The 23,020-nt window shown below is 37.4% G+C and overlaps 2 protein-coding genes across 4 annotated transcripts; one reads left to right on the forward strand and one right to left on the reverse strand.

Annotated features, from left to right (window-relative positions):
- Positions 1-792: 792 nt before the first annotated feature.
- Positions 793-16,872, reverse strand: ptpn11a (protein tyrosine phosphatase non-receptor type 11a). Of its 2 annotated transcripts, none has more exons than XM_085167616.1 (16): positions 16,442-16,872; positions 14,888-15,010; positions 11,400-11,594; positions 10,845-11,037; positions 10,020-10,139; positions 9,765-9,878; positions 8,628-8,724; positions 8,438-8,517; positions 8,069-8,230; positions 6,751-6,882; positions 6,388-6,542; positions 6,242-6,309; positions 5,178-5,329; positions 4,981-5,099; positions 4,788-4,894; positions 793-3,314 (listed from the first exon to the last, which is right to left on the reverse strand). In XM_085167616.1, exons 1-15 carry the CDS (start codon positions 16,453-16,455, stop codon positions 4,825-4,827), a joined length of 1,794 nt encoding a protein of 597 aa, XP_085023742.1. In that variant the 5' UTR covers positions 16,456-16,872; the 3' UTR covers positions 793-3,314; positions 4,788-4,824. The 2 variants fall into 2 exon arrangements, with proteins under 2 accessions (XP_085023742.1, XP_085023741.1); XM_085167615.1 differs by having other exon boundaries at positions 8,420-8,517; positions 16,442-16,871.
- Positions 16,873-19,689: 2,817 nt separating this feature from the next.
- On the forward strand, positions 19,690-22,947 carry tmed2 (transmembrane p24 trafficking protein 2). 2 transcript variants are annotated; one of them, XM_085167670.1, is made up of 5 exons: positions 19,690-20,047; positions 20,575-20,767; positions 20,900-20,917; positions 21,289-21,396; positions 21,486-22,947. In XM_085167670.1, the coding sequence occupies exons 1-5, from the start codon at positions 19,868-19,870 to the stop codon at positions 21,608-21,610; spliced, it is 624 nt and encodes a 207-aa protein (XP_085023796.1). In that variant the 5' UTR covers positions 19,690-19,867; the 3' UTR covers positions 21,611-22,947. The 2 variants fall into 2 exon arrangements, with proteins under 2 accessions (XP_085023796.1, XP_085023797.1); XM_085167671.1 differs by lacking the exon at positions 20,900-20,917 and having other exon boundaries at positions 19,694-20,047.
- The last annotated feature ends 73 nt before the right edge of the window (positions 22,948-23,020 follow it).

A 23,020-nucleotide genomic window follows, 5' to 3' on the forward strand; every position in this document is an offset into this window, starting at 1 on the left:
GACAGACAATGACTTAATGAGGCATTTACCAGCCATTTATTGTTAATTAAGGAAGTTAACATGGTTAACTGCATTGAAAGTCATACAATAAACCTTTAAGCATTGTGAGAGGTTCCTCCCCATGCCAGAGGAGGAAAGCTGTAGGAATATACATACTGTATATTTTATTGGCAAGTAGATATGTTTAAGTACATTCTCCTCTACCTGGAACTCATGTACAATTTAAAAAATAGATTTTGTTTGCATTGCGATCACCTTTTTTTTTTTTTGTTCAGGATGTTAAGGATGAAAGTATTCACATTTAAGTGTTATGGGTTCTTGAACGGCGGTGGAACTAAAGAGCACTGTTAAGTTGTTTTGTTTCTTTTTAATAGCTATCACATACACATAGGCATACGCATAGAAGGCGAGTCTATGCATCTAAATTGCTTACATGATAAATGGAAAGCAGTTTTATCATCTCAGGGAGAAAAAAAACAAAAAAACAAAGCCAAGAATGTAACTTGGAACAAGTATGGCCGTCAGCAGCCACAATGTCACAGCACACGCGCACACACACACACACACAACACAAAAACACTGTAAGCACACATTCCACAAAACATTAGGCAGGTACAAAGTCAACCATTCAACGATAAAAACTGCATACAGTACACCACACTACAGAAGATCTCAGTCAGATGATGGCGTTTACACGGGAAATGTTCCAAAGAACACTTGCTGTGGAGCAGCCACATATTAGCAGAGTCCTCCAATGAGAGGAAGCAGCTCCCGGAAACACTGATGTCATGATTTATTTATTTATTTATTTTTTTTTTTAAATCACAGAAAGAAGCTGTTCAGTCCAAAATCAGTGGTTACGGAGAACTATTCACAAGGCAAGCCGCTTCTTCCTTTTTCTCAAAAGGAGAGATTCTGAGTCAGCACTGTTACAGCAAGTTCAATCGCAAGACTGCAGTTTCTCAAGGCGTAGTGATGGTAAGCAAATGTGCGGAAACTGACAATGCTTGACAAAATACTGAGGCCACATGTTTGAAAAGAGTGACTATCCTAATATTGAAGCTGATCGTGAAGATAAAGAAACAGTGACATTTAAGAAAATACATTTTCAATTCTTACTGTTAGCTGATAAGATTCCACTCTCATATCTGCACTTTGAATATAAAGCTGGTGATTAGCCTAGCTTAGCATAAGGCTAGTCTGTATAAGCACAGTCAAGAATCGCTTCCACCACACGCTTCCTCATAAAACCATGGTGATGTTAGTCATCCTTCGAGCACTGCACTATAGATGGCAATTTCAATCAGTCAGTCCACTGCCTTAGTCCAGACTTAAATCATCTCAGTAACTAACAGATGAACAGCCATTAAATCTGGTGCAAATCTTGAATGCAAGGTACATTCAAGTTTCCCTGAGGATACTCATGTAGTGCCATTATGAGATCAAATTGGTGAATATCTACAAAAGTGATGACATCTTTAAAAACCCTTTTTTTATTCTGCATGTGATGCCAAATAGTAAATATCAGCAAGTTACATGATAACAATACAATTTTCATATACCAGGCTGGGCCTAAGGAGGACCTGATAGCTGCTTCATCCAGACTCTAGAATAAACATCACAAGTTACATAAAAGTGAACAAACCAAAAAGAATACGGGTCAATTTGAACCAGGTGTCTATTACTATTATCTGAGAATAAAGAGCACCCAGACATTAGCAGATATAGAAAAAGTAACACAAGTACTTTTCATAAGTCCAATGTGTAACTTAAAATCAGCATGGTTTTATGGATTTGATAGAAGTACGTTTCTTTACGGATAATTTAGAATAGTGATGTCATTAAACATGTATACAAATACTATTAATCCAAATATTTGTTTTTATTGATTTACCTTTAAGTAGACTTAACATAGCTGTTCCCTCGTTTTCAGTCTCTAAGCAAAACTAAGCTAAACATATAGCTACTAGCTATAGCTTCATAGTTTACAGATGTGAGAGTGGAATCCATCCTATTATCTGGAGTAAATGATTGTTTTTCTCCAAAATGTCAAAGTATTCCAATAAAACTGTTCACTTTGATTGACACACAAAAGAAACACCAGAAAATACTCTCCTATAAAATGTGTGAATGTGTGTTTGTGTGTATAAACTCCTGAATCCAACTGACCACAACCATAACAATTAATCTACTACCAAAACTGATGTGTGATTACTTCCTAGAACAAACTTTTAAACTTAAGTACATGTGGTGTTCAAAATAGGCAATGGTATATAAAGGCATTTATCCTTAACAAGAAAAGAATAATAAAAAAAAAGGGAAAATGCACTTACAAAAAAAAAAAAAAAAGGAAAAAAAAAAAAAAAGAGAGAGACATCTTTTTTGGCAGCCATCAGCATATGGCGATGCCTGCAACTGACATACAGAGACTCCCCGGAAGTCCTAATATGTCAACATCCTGACTTTGCAACATAAGTGCATGCCTTCAGGAAACTCCTCCCAAAAATCCAGATTCATAAATCCACCAGATGAATCAAGGCTTAACTGAAACTAATGCTGCCAATTCAAAGTGCAGCATTAAGGACATTCGGCTTGAGCTCTGGAATGATTAACCAACACTGTTAATCCTAATGAAAGCGTACTAAACTCGTGAACTAGGAGACAAAGAAGTTAATTACACTCCCAAGAACCTGAATTTTTGTTTCTCTTTGAGGTGTTTTTGCCACAGAAAAATTAATTTGTGTAGTTACAAATCAACAGTAAACCACTGGAAGTTTTCCCCCACTTTTGTTGAGCCCAAAGACTGTATAACTAGGTGCAAAATGTGAATAAAATTATGTGTGGGTTTGGCACAGGCCTTTTTCAGTAAACTCTTCACTTCCATCTACAAATGATCAATTTCACTTTCCTTTGGTTAATTAAAAAAAAAAAAAAAATTACACAGAAGAATGAGAGATGAGCAAAGATTAGTTAGGTTCTTTTCCCTCTGAGGAGGGTGCTCGCTGTTGGCAGCCCTTTTTGCAGTGAGATTTACAAAGCCTAAACCCAAACTGTGGTTTAGTAGTAGATTTAGCATGTTAGGCTTCTCAAAGGCTCTTCTGACGATCACAGTGGTTTAGAATTCAACCAGAGGGAAATTGTTCACGTAAGAATAAGCAAGAACAGGAGGGGAACCCCAGTTTCTGGTCTCCCTCGTGTCTTGTGTGTGTGTGAGTGTATGTTCTTGTTTTCTTTCCCCCATTGTTCCATATCATTACGGTCAAGTCTCAGGCGTCAAGGTGTGGCTGGCGAAAAAACTGTCAGGTATCAAGATCCTAAAAAGAAAAAAAAAAACAAACTTGATTTAATTTGATTGTCTGGATTTAATACTGGTCTGTGTTAGATAGGGGTGGGGTGGAGGATGGGGGGTGGAAGATGTTATTTATGCACTGAGGATTATTTACATGCATTGTGACAAACTGGCAATTTTTAGTTGTAGCATTTTCATATCAGCACAATCCTGAGGTGAAACATTGGATGGCACTGCTTAAACATGGCTTCTTTTCACTAGTCAGATATATCAGTCAGTTAAACTAATTATTTGCATTTTAACTCTTAAATGACTGAAAGGGAACACTTAAACATTGAAAATGTACAACTTGTTATTGTTTCATAGGAAATGTGTAGGATCATTTATGCTTCAAGGAAATATTTATGTTTTGAACATTACATTCTATTGCAATTTTCCACTAATCACTGCATTGTAATCCCACTGACAAAAGTCACTTGAATGAATGATGAACTATTTCTCCTACTGAAAACACTCCTTCCAGGTAAAGTGAATGAATTTTCTGGGATTTTCTTAGCTGGATTATTAAACCTGCATCAAGATTAAATTGTAATGTCGTAGTTTTGATGCAGTAGTGATTGGTTAACAGACTAGAACACAATTCAGAGATATCCTGAATTACATGTGGTTTAACAACTGAAAAAACAGAGCAGCAGGGGACACCATAAACAAACCTACAGCTTTCAACAACATTTTGACAAAGCCTATAGCCCAGTTATCCAAATGCCTTTATCTCTAGGACTGATCTCTGTGAGGACGAACAAGTTGTTAAGTTTTCAGAGGAAGGTGCAGGTTTCTAAAAATGGAATAAAGATCTTGTGGGATGTCTTTGTGCTTAAAATGATTTAAAAACATAGTTAAGAGCATTAGAACATTTACGTACAGATAACAGAAACAGTGTAGGTATGAGAAAGATAAATGACCCCACTTAATAACTTGATTGCTTGAGATTTAATGTACTAACAGAAATGAAAAAATGCAGGAAAGAAAAGAAAGGAAAAAAAAGTCTTTAGCAGAAATGGTCAGAGATGTTGCATGGATATTTGAGGTGTGCTTACTTAATCACAATGTCAGCTCATGCATTAAGTGACAATAATAATAATAATAATAATAATAATAAAAAAATGTTTTCCATTATTATAATTAAAATTTTCCTTCAGTAAATTTAACCTTCTTCTCAGGTATATTTAAACTACAAAAGATTAGAAAGCAATATTTAATTTTTTAAAAAGTTAATCAAAGCTAGTTTTGTTGTTTTCTCCTTAATTAACAATAACTCTGTATTTAATGCTATAAAGACTGACCTTTATTGTTTTAACTACTGTAGACAACTGTCTTTTTCTAATTCCTTCTCTTTGACAAGCAGAACTGGTTGTATTTTTGTTCTTTAGATCAGCTTCCTCTCATTTAAAGCTACTGTATGTTGACAGTTCTCTCTGTATGTTCTTCATGGATTTACCTGGAGCTGATAGAGCATTGGTATCAAAAGGTGAATCTCATCTGAAGCTCTTCTGTTGCTGCATCAGCCCCACATTTTCATACACCCTGGAGCTGTCCTCCCTCATCCTGACAACAAATACAAATCAACAAGAAACTGTCAATGCTTTCTTTACAAGGGTTTAAATGCCACAGGTCATTTAAGAGGCACTTACTCTGTGCAGGTAGGAGTAGGAATAGGAGTGCAAGGAGGCAGAGGGCTCTGCTCTCCTCCAGTCAGGTCAGACAAAGAGTACTTAATGTTTGTGTACTCACGTCCCTTAATCTTACTTTTCTGTGGAGGAGAAAGCAGATGAATGGTATAAGTGTGAGTAGAAGTGAGGTGAAAAATAAAAAACAAACTGCTGCGTACCTGCTCTTCTTCTATGCGCCTCTGCAATGTTTCTATGTAGTGCTGTACAGCCATGTAGATGAATCTGTATTGTGCCTCAGTCTGCACCATCCCAGAACGCTGAGAACGAACCATCTGTATGGTCTTCGGCACATCAATGTCACAGTCCACTCCTGCACCAGGAAAAATAAATAATTTAACAAATTTAACCTTCATGCATTTTCCATAGTCAAAAATAGACTCCAGACTGCAGTCCAGATCTTGTCCCAAACACCATTCTTTATAGAGTTTATAAGTCAAGGAAACCAAATATGCACATTTTTGTTGATGACAATGTAATAGCGTAATCTTCAAACAGCTGGTCACTTTTTCAAGAGAACCTGGATGAGCGCTTCAACGTATTTGAAGATATGAGACATAACAGTCCCCTCACCTCTCAAGGTATCAGCTGACCAGGCACTCATGACATCCAGGCACACTGGTTTCAAAAACTCTGCCTTCAACTCTCAGTGAATGATAGTCACATATATCAGCTGAGTGTTTTATTTGTTTTCAAGCAAAGCAGTTTAATTGCAATTATACTCAGGCTTCATAGCTGGATAGTCTTAGTGAAAATCAATTTTTCACTGCAGCGCTGTCAGTATATTTTGAACTGAATCGTTTACTCGTCTTTATATGCTGATGTTCAGATGTGTTGTACTTGTTTATAACGGTCCATTTTCAATAAAAACTAACATTAGTGAGAGCATTTTAACCCAGAGCACAAATATTTGGACTACATTCTCCAGAAATGATCAAATTATATATTTTTAATGGAACAACTCTGCAAGCAAAAGAGAAGATACAAGTACCCTGTGGGAGGGAGGGAAGGAAGGAAGGAAGGAAGGAAGGAAGGAAGGAAGGAAGGAAGGAAGGAAGGAAGGAAGGAAGGAAGGAAGGAAGGAAGAAAGAAAGAAAGAAAGAAAGAAAGAAAGAAAGAAAGAAAGAAAGAAAAATGCATTTACAGACTAAGAAAATATGCAGAAGAAAATATGGAGAATTGTGAGCTTGGTGCTACAGTGGCCACAGAGTGCATGTGTACTCACCTTTTTCTCTGATCACATCTATTAGGATGTCAATCACTATAAAGGTTCCTGTCCGCCCAATCCCTGCACTGAAAAACAAGACTTTGAATAAACATATCTCTTTCATTATCAATGATAAAGTGTTCTGACTGTGGAATTTGAGGTACCTGCAATGTACCGTTATTGGCCCAGCATCCAATATGCTCTCCTGTTTCAGGTTGACCTCTTCTAAGAAGTCAAGTACACCACCTGGGTCAGTGGGGACTCCATGATCTGGCCAGGCTCTAAAGTGGTACTGCCAAACTGTACGTTCTGTGTTGCCCTGAAAAAAAAGAAAAAAAACCCCAAAAAAACACAAAGAGTCCATAATCAAAGGGGTTCATGGGATTTGAACAGATTTTAAATCTGTCATCTTTAGTAATTTTTGGCATTTATTGCAGTGAACTTCAATGATGGATAACTACAATTTTTTTCAAAGAATCCTCATGTTAGATTTGCACAGTATATTTTCATACAAACAAACAACTTACCTGTCCAACTTTGGAAAGTTTCAGTTCTCTTAAGATGTAGTCATGTGCAGACGTCTCTCTGACATTGCGAACACGCATAGCCCCGTACTCCTTCAGCGCTGACACGTCTGGCCAGTATTTCACACACTTACTCTGTTGAAACACAATCACATAGTTACATATTCATCAGTAGTAGTAGTAGTAGTAGTACCTACAGTTTAAAATATTTAGACACAATGTGTTTGTATAAAAAAAAAAGTGACATAGCATGAACAATTTGTATTACATTACACAACTTTATCATTTCTAAACCCCAATTATTTTATCCATCTACTACCATTGTTTCCTTCACTAAATATAAAAGTTACCTTCTCATACCTTCCTGTATTGGGACAAAGTATATCTAGAGATTTCCGACTTATACATGAGGCTAGTCCAAGCTGTCTTAAACATAAAAAGATATACACAGTAAATTTGGGTATTTGAGTCAAAATATTTTTGAGGAAAGCCGACAGAATCCTTATCACATTTTCATTTTGCCGTTGTAGACTGATTAATTAATAGCTAACAATAGGTTAATCACGAACTAAAGGAATCAAGTGTTTTGATGTCCCAGTGGATTTCTGCACTAATGCTATAATATATTAACTGAAATTTTACAACACGCATATGCATGGCATTCTATTCTGTTGTTCCCTTTGGTGCATCTTTATTTTATTTTGTTTACTGTGCTCTATATTCTAATTTTATATTTAACTTATTGAGTCGTTTTACTGTCAAGATATTTTCTCGTGGGTTGTGTATGACGTTTTGGCTGCTGTAAAAGGATTTTCCAACTTTTGGGATGGCATCTATCTTGTTTTATCTTAAACACGTCAATTTAGGAGCGTTGATAGTGTCTCACAGAAGTTCTTTACTTTTGATTTTTTTTTTTTTTTTGGGGGGGGGGGGGGTTGTTTGTTTTTTTAAAGACACTGGGAACTTTTAAGTATATTTTCTAAACATGCAGGGTTAAAGTTGTGATCAGTGCATTTCAGCTTGAACCATGATAAACCTGTCATGCAGTTTTGGTGCTTTAACTTTAAAGGTAGTTTCAAACTGTTAACAAATTAATAAACATTACTAACTTTTTTTTATTTAATAAAATACTAACTCAAGCTTAATGACCTAACAGTTTAGAATTTGTTAACAATGGTGTTTATCCCTGACAATCAACCATATTGTCTGCTTAGATTAATTATTTTAAGAATTTGAGCAGCACACAAAAACTGCACATCTTGAAATAGTATCTTAACCTTTAAGGTAGAATTGCAGTTCCGTGCTCAGTCGCTTTGCTTACCTTCCCTCTTTCTACCTCTTTGGTGGTCATGACGATGACTCGAGAGTCCTCCTGAAAAACCATCCTCCAGAAGTCACTGATGGTGTTATGTAGACAGCCCTGAGTGGCAATGTAGCTCTTCTTCACCTTGGTGCCTTGATTACACTTTGAGTCCAAATCCAGCTGCGTAAACACACATAAGCATGACACAGTCAGCAACTGAGAAATACAGCAAACAAGAACACAAACTGACTGATCACACAGGCTGATGAATAGCGGAGTGAGTGAAAGTTGACATATGAAGCCATCTACATACTATCACATACATACGCAGTGTGTGCAATGTGTGTCCCAAAGATGACATGAGTTTACCATGACAGTGGATACTACCATGATGATATTGGCGTTGATATAGTCAGAGCCTGGCTCATCTGGGTCCCCGTCTTTCAGCACCACGCGTGTGTGGTCGACTGGAAATGGAAATAAAATCAGTAGTTAGTTGCCTCAAAAATCCCTTCAGGAAGTCCCTGAGCAGTTAAACTGGAGGGTTTTTATAGACAAAAATGAGTGATTTTCTTACAAGGCAGAATGTTCTTGTATCGGTTCTTGTTTTTGTTCTCTGGTCTTTGGCCCTCTTTGCGACTGTAGAGCAACTTGCACTCTTGTTGCTGTAAGGTCTGAATAGGCAAAAAAAAGAGTCACATCTTAAAATGCCATTTCCAACCAAGATTTCTAACATTTTTAATCACACTTTATCCAGAGATGGTTTTCTGGGGAAAATAACCCAGTAAATGAGCAATTTCTGAAATACTCTGACATCAACAATCATGCCACATTATGTTAGGTGTCGAGTTATTTGTTAGCCTTAGCAGGCAAGCTGAAGTTAGCTGACACTAGGTATTTTTGTCTAACAAAGCCTTACGAACACAGGATTTGGCCTTCAGGAGAAAATTATTGTCAACATTAACAGGAAATTCAATACATCGCAAGACTCAAACCCTTAACCTATCGCTCTTCTGGTTAATGTTAGTGAATACAACTTGAGTAGAAAAGGTCAGCTAATTCCAAAGTCTGCCATTTTCAAAAGGTTGCAACTAACTGCAATTTGCTTGCTAACATTATTCCTCCTGAAATCATGTACGGCAGGTAGAAAAGCTAATTCGCTAGCTTGCCAAATTATTTCACTGGCTACTGTGATCCATGACACTAATTTACAGTTAATGTCCAACACTATTAATTTTAGTCAGCTGTCAATTTTATAATTAGGGCTCCACGGTGATCCTTATCACAATTATTTGGTTAAATATTAAGATCACAATTACTTATGATTATTCATTGATTATAGTGACACCAAAAAAAATTTATCATGTAAACAGAACCCGGTTTTCACTAACTTCACCTAATTTATGGTTATAAATTTATCTTTGCAGACAAATAATGAAGTCTTTCACTTCATTCACTATAACTCCATGTCTATGTAAGTATGAGGCTTCACAATGGCATAAAAATGCTACAGAAGCTATGTCCATATTTTAAACTGTATGCACATAAATTAGATATGCATGAAAGCATGAGCAACAGGAGGCAGTTCACTTCACATCCATGTGTTGTTTTTCTTGTGTAATAAAGTTATGACTATTTACTTTCATTTTTAAAGATGTCGATAATACAAAAGTACATGAATAATAAAAATTAACACAAACGCAGGACCACTCACCTCAAATTCTTCCCAGAATCCCTGTTTGACCTTGTCTGTTGCCTCCGCTAGTTTGCTAAGCTCCCTAACTCGACTCTCAATCTCTGCTGCGTTAATACGGGTAGTGTTCAGAGGCTGCAAAGACCAAGAGTCAGAAGAGAAACAAATCAGGGAATGTTTCCAATGTTTCTCTTCCTTTGCAACTGAACAGATTCTGAGGCAGGTTATATAGGCACAAATGCTTGGGAACACATGGCTACAGGAGATGGGTCAAACCTGTTTAAGCTGAAGCACAGTGCCCAGAGTTTCAACCATAGGGTTCTTCTTGTAGTGCTCTACCAAGTCTGTGAGGGAGTCAAACTTCTCCCCTCCACCCACATCATACTTCAGGTCATGCTGAGCAAAACGACACAGGTACATCAGCAATATAATTAAAAACAGACTGGCCTTATGTTACCAGAATCAAGATACAGATGTCTTTTGTATACAACCATTTCATATCTATGTATACAGTCCTCAAGACCTAGGTGAAATTTTACAAGGTATGTTAATTGACTGAATATCTTGTCTTAAAATACTGAGATGTTGTTGCTTTCAGTAATGTGCAAAAACTCTATATTATAGAAAATGAGTGACTGCAACACAACTTCTAGCTTATCCACCTTGGGTAGCAGCAGCTATACCACTGGGTATTATTAAAAGGTATTTTCTAAGACAGCACTCTGCTTCTGAACTTGAAATTTTCATTAAAAAAAAGAAAAAATCTAAGTAATCCATGTCATGATTTTGAAGAGGTAACTAAGTAATACTGAGTAATGCCACAACACCAGTCTGGCCTGTTAACCAGTTAAGTTAAGAATAATTAAGGGCCAGGGCTAGCTGGTTAGCAAGGCTTTTAAAAAAAAAAAAAAAAAAAAAAAAAGGTCAACTAATAAATCTGCTACCCTTGGAAAGATGGAAAAGGTTAAACTAAATCTCTAAATATACTTGGGTGGCTGCTGGTATACCTGCACGCTACATGGTGCACAGAATTCAGACAAACTAAGAGGCAGAGTTTAGGTGTGGAGAACACATGGAGTGTGTACAAAATCTGGATCTTACCTGGCAGCGGATCATGACATGAGTGACTTTAGGTTTACTGTCACTGCTGTCTGTTTTGTCATCTCCAGTACGGACCGATAGAACAAAATCTCCCGGATGGCTCTGGCTCTCCCTTACTAGGAAACTGCCATTCTTGCCTTTCTCAGTGAGCAACTTCTCAGCCTCCCTGCCCGACAGGTGTCCGTGGAACCATCTGAAATGGGAAAATATGAAGCTAGTAGAATATATCACGTAACAGAAATGTGCTCTCATATTATGTAAACTGCAAGATCTGCCTTAGTTCACTTGAAGCAAGCACAGCTTATCAAAGATAAAAGACATAACATTAAAATCTGAAGCTTATAGTTCTTACTTACTGTTTAAGTGTGAACTGGCAACTATAGTGTTATCAAATAGTTTAGAAAAACAACACCTGTGTCCAAAATGGTCTTATGTAAATTTAATATACAAAATATACAAGGTGTTCAGAAATTATCGACAACTCATTTGGAGGGGTTTTTTTTTTTTTTAGAACTTTTCTGCCACAAAAAATATTACATGAACATTAACACTTACCTCTCTGAGGTGGGATCTGCACAGTTGAGTGGATACTTCAGCTCAATAACGTCACCGTTTTTCTCTTTCAGTTGTCCATGATGTTCCATGTAATACTGCACCAGCTCTGCAAGTGTGGCAAACTTCTCCCCGCCATAAAGGTCGTAGTAATCTCCTGTGTTCTGGATCTTAATATGGGTGACTGCTCCATTTCGCCTGCAGAACAGCACAAACATTTATGTTACTATCACATGAAAGATCATCAGGTTACAAATGTAGGAACATCTGGCCTATGATCCATTTTTTCCTCATATTTTGAGCTCAGATACAAGCTAAACAGCCAAGATATTATGTTACATAGTATAAGTTATATTATAAGTCATAAAATTTGCAGAATTTCTCAGCGTGTTTTTCTCTAATTATTTTAGTTCTACCACTGTGTTCTGTCCATTTTTGTACACACAAAACTGGTCTGTTTTTCACTCTTCACTGCCCTCTTCTGTCTTCAATTATATGACTGAATATTTTATTTTAAAAAATAGCTAAAAAAATAGCTTTAACAGTTTTGGGGAAAGAGTTAGGGAGGGTTAAAAAAATAAAATAAAAATTAGCACCATTAGCTCCAGTTATGTGAAAAGAAAACATAACTGGACCTAATGGTGAGTTATGCCGCAACAAGCTGCTGGAGGACTTCCATGACGCACTCAGCACCTTACTCATCACTCACCACTACTGCATTCAAATCATTACTAACTATTAAACTCTTAATCTTTCTCCCATGTGTGTCTTTTGTCCCGTCTCCCTCTGCACTCTCTTTCCCCTCACTCACAAATGATCGTGGCAGGTGGATGTTTTCACCCTACAATATAAAATGCCATGAGGTACGTGTTCTTGTGAATTGGCACTAGATAAATGAAATTGAATTCATTTAATTTAATTTTAATTAATTTAATTTTAAAAAATAATGTATAAACAGAAGATGATTACTTTGCAAAAAGTTGCAGACAGGATATAAACTGCCTCTTAGCTCTTGAATCACAGAAGTTACATTAAGCTGTAATTTGATAACAAACAGGATGAACCTACAAATGACAGTGTTGTGAGTGTCAGCTTTAAGAGGAGATGGCATCATGAAAGTACAGAAAGCTATAGGCAATCAATCTGACCATGATTAATCCCCAAGATTAAGATGTTCACAGTATTTTTCACTTGTGAAAATTAGTTCTTTTGATCTGACAAAACAAGATTTTATGACATTTTTCAGATGAAGTAATTCATTGGATCTCAATCAATCAGGACATTAGGTGATAATGAAAACTACTCTATGGAGGTACTCTGTGCCTCCAGCTTTCGTCTTTCAAACAGAACACAACATTTTATACTGTCACCAACTTTAGGAAACTGTTACAGGCACGACATTATATTAACTGAACTGAAACAACCCTTAGGTTTGTTTCTGTTCCAGCCCTTCTGATGCAGAGCGAGAAATGATACAAAATTAACAAAGTGATAATCAGTTTAACACTGTGTAACATGCACAACTAACACCATGGGTATCATTTCTATTTGCATGTGTTTTTTGGTGATACAAACCAGACTAACTGTTGAGTAATTATAGGTGACTGCCATCAACACAGAAAATAGAAAAAAGGAGAACTTGTGTCAGATATGCGGCTCAATAACTGTCAGTGACTTAGTTTAAAAAATAAAAAATAAATTTTTAAATTTTTTAAAAAAATTTAAAAAAGGACAAGATACACTGATTTAAACTAGCGTCCTTGTGGAAATGTCAGTTTCCACACGAGAAGCATGATTGGTTTTGTTTCCATAGGAAGTAAATATGGTGCAAGATGAGAGACCGTACAGATGAAATATGTGGCTGTTTCAAAAATAACACTGGCTACATCAGCCAAACTGACTTAATGATACTTTATCTTGAAATAGAATTTATGACTTGACAGGCCTCAAGAGAAAAATACAAAGTTGTTTGGGTTTTTTGCATCAGCAAACACTGGTCTTGCCTTCTTCAGATAATACTGGATTTCTCACTATCGTCCAAAATTCTAAAGGAAAGACAACAATTTAATAGTCCAATTATGCTGCAAGGGACAGAACATAAAGAACTAATACAGACATATTGTGTCATGTTATTACTTAAACAATTCCATCTTCACACACCAAGCAAAGCTATTACTCTTTTCCAATCATGTTTGTGTCCACCTGATAAATATAAGTCTAATATTTACTCCCAGGCTTGTTCTGCACCAGCTCCTAAGTGAACCATCTGGCCATTAAGCTGCTAGATGTAGATGTGCTAGTTTCCAACTTTGACTGCTTGTTAGTTTAGTGCTGGGTAGCTAATGTGCTGCAGGGGTTTATCTGTGCTTGTTCGCTCAAAACACCTGCCTGCTGCTCCTGGAAACGAATGTGATGTGGGCAGAGCGTGGAAAACAGACAATTATACTGAATAGACTAAAACATCCTGCAGAACTGAGGGATAATTCTCTGTGGATTTATCAAAACCTAATTCAAGTTCCACAGTCTTTTGACTCACTGTTACTGCTGAAATACTGATTAGTCCAACTTAACGAATGTGGTTCTATTTGAAAGCAAAGTAGGTAGGATAATTTTGCTGTGAAACTACAATGTCCTACAAAAAGTGTGTCTTAAATCTTGCTTTATGCAGATCATAAAACAGAAGAATCCAGTAAATTATTTCACTCTTGCAAAATTTTAGTTAAAAAAAAAAGATAATAAAGAGAAAGAGATAATAAAAAGAGATAATATATGTAAAGTGAAAATTAAACGATTTTTTGCTCATTGAATCCATTTATATTTTCTCTTCCAGTTGAAGGGATAATGCTGTATAACTCCTGTCTTTTGAAAGTCCTTCAGCATCTGTGACCAAGCCACAAAAAAAAAAAAAGAAAAAAAAAAGAAAAAGAAAATCAGGAAAAACCTAGAGGCTGGCAATACTGAAATGTCCAACCATTCAAAATTTACTTTGATCACCTAAACAGAGCTCAAAGTCTTTCTCAAGTTGATTTGTAGAAATTATTTATAAAGTGCAAAAGCACATTTTATTAAAACAGCAGAACAATCACAGTTCATCCATTGCTTCCTGTATTGTAATGGTTTTTAAAACTCTTAATGCACACCACAGGGATAGCCAAAATATCAAAGCAAACCTCTGTAAAGTTGACTCTGACAGTCAACTTTGTATGTTCCTTGTTTCCTTACTTGTTTCACAAGCAAGAATGTTTTGTTTTATTTTTATTTTAATCTAACTTGTAAAAGGGTAATGCAAAACAATTCTTCTGTTATAAAGTCAAAGAAAGACATCCAGATCATTGAAAGAAGAAAAAAAAAAAAAACCATTGGATCAGCAGATTATTCAATGTCCAAATGTTTGCTCCAGTAACACTGTTTAGTTTTCACAATACCACAGTACACTAGGGATGCACCTCTGGAGTATGGTGCTTTGTACAAACATGTGTAACGTCACTTACCGTACTGAGAGCGTGAAGTCTCCTGGATTGCTTTTACTGGGTCTGGCTAAAAAGCTCCCGTCCACTCCACGAGTCAGCAGGAGGTTTTCAGCCTCCACACCTGTGATGTTGGGGTGAAACCACCTGAAAGAGGACAAGTAAAATAACAATTTAGACTTACTGTTAAGTACATGCATTTCATTTTTACTCATTATATAGTGCATTGTGTGAACTTTTTGCCAAAAATCGATACATTGCACAACAACATGACATAACTCTAAGTACCAAGAGGTGTTCAAAATTATGAATTAACTGCTTAAAACTTGATTATTTGCAATTTTCAATCCACTATTCAGAGACAGTATTATCAAAGTTCTTCTAAAAGCGTGTAGTTTCATCTCCACTCACTTATCTGAGCATTTTGAAGTATCACTCAAGTTTATTTTTAATGGTCAACTGGACATGAAAGTTAAATCTGATTAAAACAGCTTAAACGTGTCAATGACTTGCACAATAATGAGGATTTCAAAAGGCCACTGGGGAAGTTATACTCCCATCACCATCCTTGCTGTTAAAAATTTCTTGCCTAGATTTCAATAAAGGATTCCTTTGAGTGTCTTGTCTCTCTCTTATAATGTTTCTGGTATTATTGCACAGGATGCTTGCTGACATCGACTCATTTGGAACCAAAGGTATAAAAGAGCCACACTGTCTCTGTCTTTCTTCACTTCCTTTCTATCCAACTCTGTATATTCCAGTAAAGACATTCAGAGGCTGACTGCGCTCTTTCTACAAGTTGCCACCCTGCACTCCCCCGAAAAGACTGCCTGCCTGTTTCACTCATGCGTCCATTGTGGTCATCTCCTGCCTCTGCCTCCCTGTGAATATTATTTTCATCTTTTGCCTCTCGTCTGTACAAGAAGTCTGTGTTCTGTGCACCATCTATGTGAAATATATTTATTCCACTCGCTAACGATGACTTTTTAACGCGTTACATTTATTACCTAAGGAATTTAATTTACTTAAAATGTTGAAACTGCTATGACTTCTGCCTACTCTGCACATATCTACAACGTCAAAGTACTTCATTTCCGTTTTTCTGATGCACTCCTGCTGTTTTCCCGTTTTCTCGTTAAAATGACTCGTTAATTTTTGTATCAATATGGGGTGTCTTATGTTCAGTTATTTGTAAATACAGCTGGTTTGACTTGGACAGCAGCTCAAAGCCTAACAAATCAATCCAGTAAGATGCATCTGTTAACAGCAGCTGTAGCAGAGTTGATTAACTTTAACTTTACCTATTAGTAACTACAGTTTGTGGACAGCTTAGCTTTGTATGTTCTGTACAAATGTTACAGTGCTGTTTACTTAACAAGTTGAGACTGCCTTAAGTTGCCGGTGTAACGCTAAATGAAGCAGCCCTACACCACCTATTTCTGTCTATTTCCAGAAACGTCGGAACTCTCATTGACTGTCTACCGACATACCAAGATCCAAACAGCTGAGTTCACTTAAAGTTAGCAGACTCAGCTAGCATTATCAGCAGACATTGTTTTCCAGACAGCCCCCGCTTACCTCCGAGATGTCATTTTTTTCGTTCCTCACTTCCTCGCTGGCAGTTAGCAGTAGCTTTAATTAGCTGGCTAACGTTTCCCACCGTTAAAGCTTCAGTTACAGTATAAAGTGCTTCATTGGTTCACATCCGGTCAAAACGGGCACCTTAAATGTAGTTAAGCATCGACACCAATTTTTTTTATAGCGCCCGTTACAAAAAAAATGTCTCTAGGCCTCGGCCCCGGAGACTTCACAGCAAGTCGATTATTGGACGTCACCAAACCTGCGACAAAACAGAGGGTGTAATGGATTTTTTCACCCTGGGCGTCCGTTTCTCGTGGTCGCTTTAACCCGCTTAAATAAAAGCTACAGATCTCAGTCCGTCCGGTAAACGGCGTCAAATAAATTAAAGAGCCAGATCACTTTCACTCAGCGCATGCTCGTTAAAAGCTTTTTTTACGATACAGCGACGAAAGCGGTAAACGACGAAGAACGTCTGCGAAGGCTTCTCGAACAGTTCGTTGACTGTCTGTACTCACGGCAAAGCGAAACTTAATCGAAGCTCTAAGTCCTAACGGGAGATAAATTACATTTCATATGTTATTTGTGACGTAATTAGATGCGCTACCATTTTAAAAATGATATTATTAAACTTTCGTAATGTTTTGTTGTGGCGTCTAGGGTTGTTAGAAACGCGTAGAAATAAATGCAGATAAAATTAGTATAACAATTTATTTTCTATTTGAACATTTACTTGCAATCTTTGAGCTATCCAATATTTGTCATTTGCTTTGTAAGCAAAATCATATAAAATATTTCACATAAAACAGACTAACTTAGGAGAAAGTCAAGTGGTGATGTAAGTAACTTTATCACTGAAGCATTCTTTTCCCCAAAATAGTACATCCATAAGACTGGTGAAAATGCATCTTGCTTTTAAATCCTTTTATTTATATTTGATCCAACAAATACAAATATTTGGACAAACCCATTAAAACCTTGGCCAACATTCAAGTCATGATGAATGAGATTTCAACCTTTCAAACAGGGTGCTGGTGTAAACTGCTAATATTGGCCAAAGACAAAGGAAAAGAAGAGGAGGAGGGTGTGTTATGAGGCAATGAGAGCGTAGGAAAGACAGAAGTCCGGGGGTTAAAGTTGGCAGTATAAATATATTGTGGTAGATATATTGTTTATGCAGGAGACCAGATGGAAGGAAAGCAAGGCCAGGAGTATTGGAGGTGGATTCAAGCTGCTCTACCATGGTGTAGATAGAAAGAGGAGTGGAGTAGGGGTAAGGAAGAGTATGTGAACAATGTTGTGGAGGTGAAAAGTGTCAGGCAGGAACATGAGTCCCAAGCTGGAAATCGAATGGTCAATGTTGAATGTTGTCAGTGCGCATGCCACACAGGCTGGATGTCAATTAGAAAAGAAAGACAAATTCTGGGGTAAGTTGAGTAAGTTAGATGAAGCAATAATGTCACCGGGGGGGCATTATTGTGATTGGTGCAAAATTCTATGGACATGTAGACAAAGGGAACAGAGGTATTTAGTAGGTAAGGTGTTAGAGAAATGCAGAGGGACAGATAATAGTACATTCTGCAAAAAGGACAGAAATGTCTGTACTAAACATGTACTTTAAGAAGAGGGAAGAACACAGGGTGACATATAAGAGATGAGTAAGGTGCACACAGAGGGACCACATCCTATGCAAAATGTGCAATCTGAAAGATATAGGAGACTGCAAGGTGGTGTCAGAGGAAAATGTCGCTAAGCAGCATCAGATGGTTGTCTGTAGGATGCCTTTGTACATTAAGACGAGGAAGCGAGTGAAGGCAGAGGCAAGGAGTAAGTGAAAGAAGTTGAAGAAAGAAGAATGTTGCACAGAGTTCAGGAAGAAGTTGAGGCATGCTCTAGGTGGAAGGAAAGAGTTACCCAATGACTGGGAAAGTACAGCTTTAGTGCTGACGCTGGTGTTTGGTGTATCCTCTGGACACAACCGGGTAAAGCAGACCTGGTGGTGAAATGATGAAGTACAAGAAACTATTGAAATGAAGAGGTTAGTAAAGAAGGAGTGACATATTTAGGAGATGAAGAAAATAGACAGGAAGGCTAGGAATACAGCAACAAGAGAGGTGGCAAAGAAAAAGGATTGTAGTGTGTTGTAAGTGATGCTAGAAATTAAGGAAGGAGAAAAGTACTTTTGCTGATTGGCTAAACAGAGAAATTGAAATGGAAAGTATATGCTGCAGGTTAGAGTGGTTAACCATAGAAATGAAAATGTGCTAACAATAGAAGAGAGTGTGTTAAGATGATGGAAGAAGCACTTTGAGGTGCTGATAATGCCAGAAAATGAGGGAGATAGGAAAACAGATGGAGAAAAGTTAGTGAATCACAAAGAGTGGAGGATTAATAAGGAAGAAGTGAGGGCAGCAATGAAGAGGATGAAGAGTGCAAACCCAGTTTATCCAGATGACACACCTGTGAAGGCATGGAGATGTCTAGGAGAGACGTGTTCCAGGAGGTTGTGTTAAACAGTCTTTTGGTTCAAAATGTTTAATGTGTAATGTTGTAGAGTGACAGGAAACCTGAGGAATGGAGAAGAATCAAAATACTTTATTAAGCTGAGGGGAAATTATTTGGTCACTGTCACTCCAAGACAGTAAGAACAGTAACTTACTAAACTGAATTAAATAATACAAAATATTACAAAGTTACAAATCTAACAAAAAAGTATTAAAGTCTGTCACTCATGCCACACTACAAAAAAGTCTTACAGCGATGCACTGTGTCTTCAAGTAGTATTATCTTCAAGTAGAGTTTTGAACTGCTATGCAACATTAATAAATTACTATTATCATTATTATTGTTGTTATTGCAAAATGCTATCAACTGATATCAATTGTTTTCATAATCGTGTACTATTACTTAGATGACTTGGTGCTGTTGTTTTGGATATTTTGTTATTATATATTTGTATAAACATATGTATTTTACTCATTAAATTAGTGCATTTTCATTTATGTTCGTTTGATTTGATTTTTTTATAAATCAATAAATAAAAGTATTTACATTCAGAGTAAAAACATAAATTATAGTAAACTAAAGAACATGACTCTTTAAGTATTCGCGTTGCACATGTCTTTACGGGGTTGACTTTGGCAAGCTTACATAGACTTAAGGGACTTCTTCCAATAACAAATGAGAAAACGAAAAGTTGCCTTTCACTTCCTTTTCAGTGTGTGTCACGTATCCTCGGAGGTTTGGCCCTCGCAGGTACCCGTGCAGTAAGCCCGTACGTGGCAGTCTGAGAGCAGCACAGAGTAGCCGAGCTTGTTGCGGCTCCTCTCCTGCAACAGTCCACTCACACAAACTGGATATACAGTAGCGAGGAAATTTTTTATACCGTCAGATTTATTTTTACGCTTTCCACACAACCACTGAAACATGTTTACCTTGTCGGAGCTAGTTGTCTTGCTGGCCGTCCTGTCTGCCACTGCTTCTGGCTACTTCGTTAGCATAGACGCCCATGCCGAGGAGTGCTTCTACGAGCGGGTCAACTCCGGCACCAAGATGGGCCTCATGTTTGAAGTGGCCGAAGGAGGCTTCCTGGACATCGACGTCGAGGTGAGATGTTTCATTCGGAAAGCAAAAGAGTCACCTAACGCGAGGCAGGATGTACTTGCAAATCATAAAATGCAATGCAACACAAGGCCTGTGCTAATGCTAGCTATTAGCCGGTACCGTCAGGTAAAACTAGTTGGATGCAAAGCAGGTGTAAAGGATTTAACATACAGTTGAATGGAAAACGTTATAATTTACATCTTACAGAGTTGCTTTTTTTTAGTTTCCCGCTAAGAACTGCTCCATAATGATGATTAGATTACCCATTATGATATAGGAAGTGCAGCATTAGCATTGTTTCTAAGTTGCTAATTATGTAGCTAATACGATTATTGATTATTGAATAGTTAATGCGCTGTAGACGTTGTAGGATTTGTTTATTTTCGCTAGTTTTAAGCAGAAAATCTAGCTATTTCTGCAGACAGCCTGACTTCGTTTCTGCCATATGTTTCCTAAAGCACATCATGCCCGTCATGTTATTCTCCAGTCATGCAGCAATGTCAGTTATTCAGAAATTCTTCTATCTTCAGATAACAGGACCTGACGGTAAGCAAATTTACAAAGGGGACAGAGAGTCCAGTGGGAAATACTCTGTGGCAGCGCACATGGATGGAACCTACAAGTTCTGCTTCAGCAACAAGATGTCAACCATGACACCCAAGATTGTCATGTTCACCATTGATATCGGAGAGGCTCCCAAAGGCCAGGATATGGAGACAGAAGGTACACAGTGGGTATTTATGTAGCTTAACCGCAACTCTTTTTTATTCCCGTTGCTTTTAAAATGATTATTCCTTTTATTCATTTCTTATTTTTTGACTTTATTATGTGGATTCACTGTTTCCCTCTTCGTAGGTGGTGACAGCTGGGATGGTAGGGCACAGCAGGCTTTGACTAAACTACTATTGTGAAATAAATTTTTGAGCTTGTGATGCACTGCAGTCTTCTCTAACCAGAGTTGCTTCTGTAGTAAAAACTAATTAAGCATACATAAGACAGATACGGTGATGTTTGCGAATGATTTGACTTGTTGCACATGTTGAGAACATGTATGAAGTATAAATGTCTCTGATAATGGGACAGCACTGGCAGATACATGCATCACAGGTGTGAAAAGGATATACACATCTTGCATGTTTTTGTTGTTGTTTGTTTGGGGGTTTTCTTTTTCAAATGGGGGTAGCAGGGTTCTTTACCACTGTGTTGTGACTCATCACTGACAAGTCACTTTTCTCTTGTTTCAGCCCACCAAAACAAGCTGGAGGAGATGATCAACGAGCTGGCAGTTGCCATGACAGCCGTGAAGCACGAGCAGGAGTACATGGAGGTCCGTGAGAGGATACACAGAGCAAGTAAGAGCCTTTACATTAAGTCCAATAACCATTGTAATCATAAGTGTAAATAAGTCTTTATAATTGTTCTCCTCTTCTTCTCCATCCAGTCAATGACAACACAAACAGCAGAGTGGTCCTGTGGTCATTCTTTGAAGCTCTGGTTCTGGTGGCAATGACACTCGGACAGATTTACTACCTGAAGCGATTTTTCGAAGTGCGGCGAGTGGTGTAGTGCTATTCAAATGATACTCCTCTGTGTCCTCCACTGTACTTTTTTGTTTTGTTTTGTTTTTCCCCTCCAACACCAAGACAGTTATTTACGCTGTGGAAATGAGAGTGGCAGTTTTGAGTAAAGCCTACATGTGATTGGATCTCAGAGGTTTTGTTCTCTTGTTACCTGTTTGGTTTCTTCTTTATAAATATAATTTATGTTTGGAACGAATGGCCAAAAGATTGTGGGATAAATTTCAGTTTATTAGTTTTTCTTTTTAACAGATCTGTTTAATTACAGTTAGTACAGTTGTTTCCTGTGCAAATGACTGTAAGGCTCAGTGTCCGCAGTCAAATGAAAGACTTAAAATTGCACATGAATGGACAGGTATGTGTGACGTCAGAGTGGAATGTTGCCTCTTTTAAGTTTGAAATGGGAACCGTTTTGAAATGATAAAAATGGCACATCTGAAAACATCATTGCATTAGTTTAGTGTCTGAGATAGGAAAAGTTTGATTTCAGGTGTCAAAGCCAAGTCAGACTGGCAGATACTGCCAATGTGTTAATTCTCAAAAACCACAAATTGCACTCCCGATGAACTTGTCTAGCTATCTGAAAAAATTTACATTGCAGCTGGTCTTTAAGGGAAACTATACAGCTTCTAACACTGTCTATTGATTCATAGCGATTTGTGGCACAGGTGGGTGGACATCTTTTCCAGGGGAAATTGTGTGGCTCACTCCCCACATAGTTCAGAAATAGAATTCAACAGGGAAGTCTTTTGTTTGCCATAAACTAACATTTATGATTTTCAAACTCTTGGATTTTAAAAAGTTTGGCCTGGCTGTAAGATCATAAAAAGCAGAGGCAGGGTTGAATTTTAACTGAACTATTTGGGGTGCCTCTCAAAGTATAGAGGAATACTGAAATCCATGTTACATGTTGATTTGGGTGGGCTGGGTAGGTAGGGGTTTAAACACTTGACTGCTGTGTTCTTTAGTTGCTTCTATAGTTATTTTTGTTAGGGTTGGGGATTTTAAATTATATGTATAAAATTTGAACTGTTAATTTTTCCCCCCTCTTGAGCATTGCTTGTGACAGCTGTTTGGATGAGGTCTTTCTTCCAAGTATATACGTCCAAGGCAGTAGATGTTTCCATTTAGCCACACCATAAATGGTGCATGCTCCAGATTTGTATTTCAAAGAATTTATGGTGAGCTCAGGCAGGAAAGTTGCTCTGTACACAGTCTCTCCCTTTTGCAACGAAATCAGCTAAATCTTTACAAATGTAGAAGTGTGGTCTGTAAAAAAAAAAAAAGCCCCAGGTTTCATAATAAAGCCAAAATTCTGTACAATTATTTTTGATGTCTTTATAAATGGGTGTGATGTTTCATTATGATTAGAGAGAAGGGACTTGTCAACAGGTGTAAT

The sequence above is a fragment of the Neolamprologus multifasciatus genome, chromosome 7 (genome assembly GCF_963576455.1).
Source record: "Neolamprologus multifasciatus chromosome 7, fNeoMul1.2, whole genome shotgun sequence".
NCBI lineage: Eukaryota > Metazoa > Chordata > Actinopteri > Cichliformes > Cichlidae > Neolamprologus > Neolamprologus multifasciatus.

Bases quoted from the DNA above. Each gene is read 5' to 3' on its own strand.
- tmed2 (XM_085167670.1), top strand. From the start codon at position 19,868: ATGTTTACCTTGTCGGAGCTAGTTGTCTTGCTGGCCGTCCTGTCTGCC. The intron at 20,048-20,574 runs GTGAGATGTTTC...TTCTATCTTCAG, and splicing joins TCCTGGACATCGACGTCGAG to ATAACAGGACCTGACGGTAA. The intron at 21,397-21,485 runs GTAAGAGCCTTT...TTCTCCATCCAG, and splicing joins TGAGAGGATACACAGAGCAA to TCAATGACAACACAAACAGC.
- ptpn11a (XM_085167615.1), bottom strand. The intron at 11,038-11,399 runs GTAAGTGTTAAT...TTCCCATTTCAG, and splicing joins GCAGATCCCACCTCAGAGAG to ATGGTTCCACGGACACCTGT. The intron at 9,879-10,019 runs GTTTGACCCATC...TGGTCTTTGCAG, and splicing joins CTGTGCTTCAGCTTAAACAG to CCTCTGAACACTACCCGTAT.